This window comes from Balaenoptera musculus, chromosome 16 (genome assembly GCF_009873245.2).
Source record: "Balaenoptera musculus isolate JJ_BM4_2016_0621 chromosome 16, mBalMus1.pri.v3, whole genome shotgun sequence".
NCBI lineage: Eukaryota > Metazoa > Chordata > Mammalia > Artiodactyla > Balaenopteridae > Balaenoptera > Balaenoptera musculus.
Genome location: NC_045800.1, coordinates 351,392 through 355,106, shown reverse-complemented (window position 1 = coordinate 355,106; position 3,715 = coordinate 351,392). Strand labels below are relative to the sequence as shown.

Below are 3,715 nucleotides of genomic sequence, written 5' to 3'. Positions count from 1 at the left end.
GCGCCAGGGACGCAGACGGGGCCAGTGAGTAGTGAGGCGTTGGCGGCACAGGGCACTGGGACAGGGTGAGTCTCCCTAGGCTAGCCCGTGCGGCCTGGGCTGCTCAGTCCGCGGGAGCCCTGTGCCCTCCTGGCCACCACGAGGTGGAGCCAGGCAGCAGCACAGCAGAGCCCGAAGCGGTCGGGGACCCACAGCGGAGCACGGTGGCTCCCCTGTCCTTCCTGCTCGGTTCCTCCTGGGAGCCGGACGCGGACTCATCCACGTCCTGAGCCAGCAGACCCCCTTTCTTCCTGTCACCCGAATCTGGAGACAGCTCCTATGGCACCAGAGTGCAACCCAGCAGAGGGTCTGGGCAGGGGCTGGGGGGTGGAGAGAGAGAAGGGCCAGCAGAGCCCGAGGGACCCTCTCTGACCAGCCCCTGCCCACCCTGTCTGGCTGGTTGCCCGCCCACGTTCCTACCCAGCAGGCTGCAGGCTGCAGGCGACACGCCCTGTCCACGCCCTCCCTGTGCTGGGAGTAGCGATGCGGACCCCTGACCCCTCGGGTGTGCACACCTGTCACCTCTGGCACTGCAGACCCACGGGGGCAAGTTGGACAGAGGAGACAGCTCGGCACTCCACAGGACAGGCTCCCAGCCGGGGTGCTGGGTGGGAAGGGGCCGTCCTCACCTTCCTGCAGCCCAGGCCAGCCAGGTGGGGGTGGGGGGGAGATGAAAGGCTGTAACAAGTCCTCAGTTACCACCTCTCCCTTCACCGGCGACACAGGCCCGCCCCTCCCCCAGACATCTTGGAGCCGGGGGAGGTGTGAATGGCCTCCTTTGTGCCTCTGAATTGAAGGCAATTAGGTGCTACTTGTCTGTGGGGGGGCATTTGGGTCCTCTTTGCAAACCCACCTCCCACCCACCCCGCTCCTCCTGAGCTTATAAGTGCAGCCCAGCCCTGCCAGACCTGAGGCGGACCCTGTGCTCATCCTGGCCCTCCTGCCCGGCCGGGGCACCCCATTCCCAGCCCTCACCGTCTGTCCGGAGGCAGATCCTGAGTGCGGCCGCACCGTCCAACAATGCCTCCCTCCTCCGCCTTTCCTGGTGCCTGCGAGCCTGCCTCCAGCCTTGGCTCGGTGGACCGGCTCTCCCAGAGAAGCTGCGCGGGGCCAGCGCACACCACCAGGCCCGCCGAAGTCTCCCGGGGGAGCCTGTCTGCCCCAGCCCGGGTGTGCAGCGGAGGGGACCACCCCCAGGCCGTGGGCAAGGAGGAGGTGAAGCCCTCAGGGGTGTCTGCACCGGGGACGCCCACACCTGGTAGGTGTGGGGATGGGGGGGCCTTCCTTCCCAGGTTGGGAAGGGAGCTGGGGAGGGTTCAGGAGCAGGGTCACACATTTGTGTACTCCGGCCGCAGGTGGGGCATTCTTTGCAGGGCTGGGGCTTGCGGGTTGCGCCGGACCCGTCCGGCCGGTGAACCCTTCCCCTTGGAAGCAGAAACCACAGTGGCGGTCTTCCCTGCTCAGACCTCTTGGAACTTCTCTTCCCCCCCGCCCTGGAGGGGCTGCCCCCACCCTCTCTGAGCCAGGATGCCCACCTTAGCACTCGGTACACGTGGCCTTCAAGCTCGAAGTCCTTGGGACCCGCTTCTGCAAGAGGGTCGCAGGTAAGTGCGTCTTGCAGCTCACGAATCTGCTCCGTTCGGAGGGCTCACCGTGGCTCCGCCTGCAAAGCCGGGTGCCTTCTTTCGGCATCCAGACTATGGCCTGTTCGCCGGCTGCCTGGAGTCCTGCAGGGTTGCTTAGGGAGAGCCACGACCCGGAGCCCGTTGTGGTTCCGTCCTCGTGAGCTTCCCGTGGTTTCCAAACTTGATGGAACGCTTTGTCGTTGGTGGACGGGGCTTTCTTAGTCCGTCTTTTAGTCTTTGTGACTTAATGACCGCTCTTAGGTGTCAAGTCCTACGTGGTCAAAAGTGGGGCTGGTATTATCTGTAAATTTGCATGTTTTAAAAAGTTTAAATAATGACCATGGAGACATCTTCACCTCATGGGGGTTCTTAGTGCTGCCCCCATCTCATAATTAGAAATCAGAGAACAGACCTGCAGGAGACAGGGCCTGGGTACATGGGGAGTCCATGGGAGGGCTTCCCCAGACCGCAGGCCTTTGCCGAGGGTGGGCTCCGCCAGCCCGCATTGCACCCCCCCCCACCCCGCCGTGAGTCGGAGTTACTTGTCTGCGGGTGAAAGAAACTGGTTTCTGGAAGGGAGCACGGGGCAGCGGGTGAGGGGCCGGTGTCAGGACTGCTGTCCACTCCGTCGTCCTCTTCGACATCCACGCCTCTGGACCCCCTCCACACTCAAGCTGAAGGCGAGGAGGGGTGTCGCCTTGGCCCAGCGGGAGGCTGGAGGGCGGGCTGCTCTCCTGAGGCCCCGCTGCCAGCACCCTCTGCGGTCACAGCTGGTGTCACCTCCCGGGGGGGTGCCCTGTCCAGCCGCATGGAGTGGGTGCCCTCCCGCCCTCCCCCAGGGCTGAGCCAGGAGGCAGAGGGCGCTCGGGCTCCCCGTGTGCGCACAGCCTCCACGGCGGAGCAGGTCAGCGCCCTGGAGCGCTCCTCCCGGCACTGCCGCTGCCTGGGCCCGCTGGAGCACCAGAGGCTGGCCCGGGAGATGCAGCTCCCCGAAGTTAAGGTGAGGGGGCTGGGCGGGCAGGGGGGTGGCCCGTCGTCGCCCTGCTCTGATCTCGTTTTCCCCACAGATCAAAACCTGGTTTCAGAATCGCCGCGTGAAACACAAACGCCACCTGCAGGGCTCCCAGCTGAGCGCGCCCTTCCCCACAGCACTCCGTGCGCCCCTGGCGCTCTGCCCCCCCACCCTCTGCCCTGGGCTGCGGCCTGCAGCTGCTGTGCCCATGGGCATCTTTGCCTGGGCCCCCGGCTCTGGCCCAGCCTCTGGGCTCCTTCTGGGGTCCCTGCTGAGCGGAACCAGCCTCCCTGGCTTCCATGTGGGCCTCGTACGGCAGACAGCCCCCCAGACGCCGGGAGCCCGGTGCACACGCTGAGCCCAGCTTTGCCCTGGGGAGCCTGGCGCCTGTGCGCCCCGCCAGAGACCCGGGATGCCTTTTTTTTTAATTTATTTATTTATTTATTTATTTATGGCTGTGTTGGGTCTTCGTTTCTGTGCGAGGGCTTTCTCTAGTTGCGGCGAGCGGGGGCCACTCTTCATCGCAGCGCGTGGGCCTCTCACTATCGCGGCCTCTCTTGTTGCGGAGCACAGGCTCCAGACGCGCAGGCTCAGTAATTGTGGCTCACGGGCCCAGTTGCTCCGCGGCACGTGGGATCTTCCCAGACCAGGGCTCGAACCCGTGTCCCCTGCATTGGCAGGCAGATTCTCAACCACTGCGCCACCAGGGAAGCCCCCGGGATGCCTTTTAAGGACGTGTGGCTGCCCAGAAGCCCGCAGCTGAGGCCGGTCAGACCCTGGGCCTCCATGCAGAGCTGTGTCTGGCATCCCTGCAGAGACATGGTGATCCCCTGTGTGGGCATCTGGAACCTTCCGGCCTTAGGACTGCGGAGGGTTTACAGTCGAAGGCGTTTCAGAGCCACTTCATACCTGAAAATTGCCAAAGGGTTGGTTTAGGAAGTGATGGGTCAGCAAACGGTCAAAGGCCAAAGTGTACTGCACTGCCTGGGCCCTCACACATTGGTAACAAAGTTACCCTTCGTTAAGGGTAACTTATTCA

The 3,715-nt window shown here is 64.2% G+C and overlaps 1 protein-coding gene across 1 annotated transcript; it reads left to right on the top strand.

Moving 5' to 3' along the window:
- Positions 1-2,472: 2,472 nt before the first annotated feature.
- Positions 2,473-2,951, top strand: VENTX (VENT homeobox). Its single transcript, XM_036829220.1, is given in 3 exon segments — positions 2,473-2,664; positions 2,732-2,848; positions 2,850-2,951. Coding segments are annotated over 3 exon segments (411 nt in total).
- The last annotated feature ends 764 nt before the right edge of the window (positions 2,952-3,715 follow it).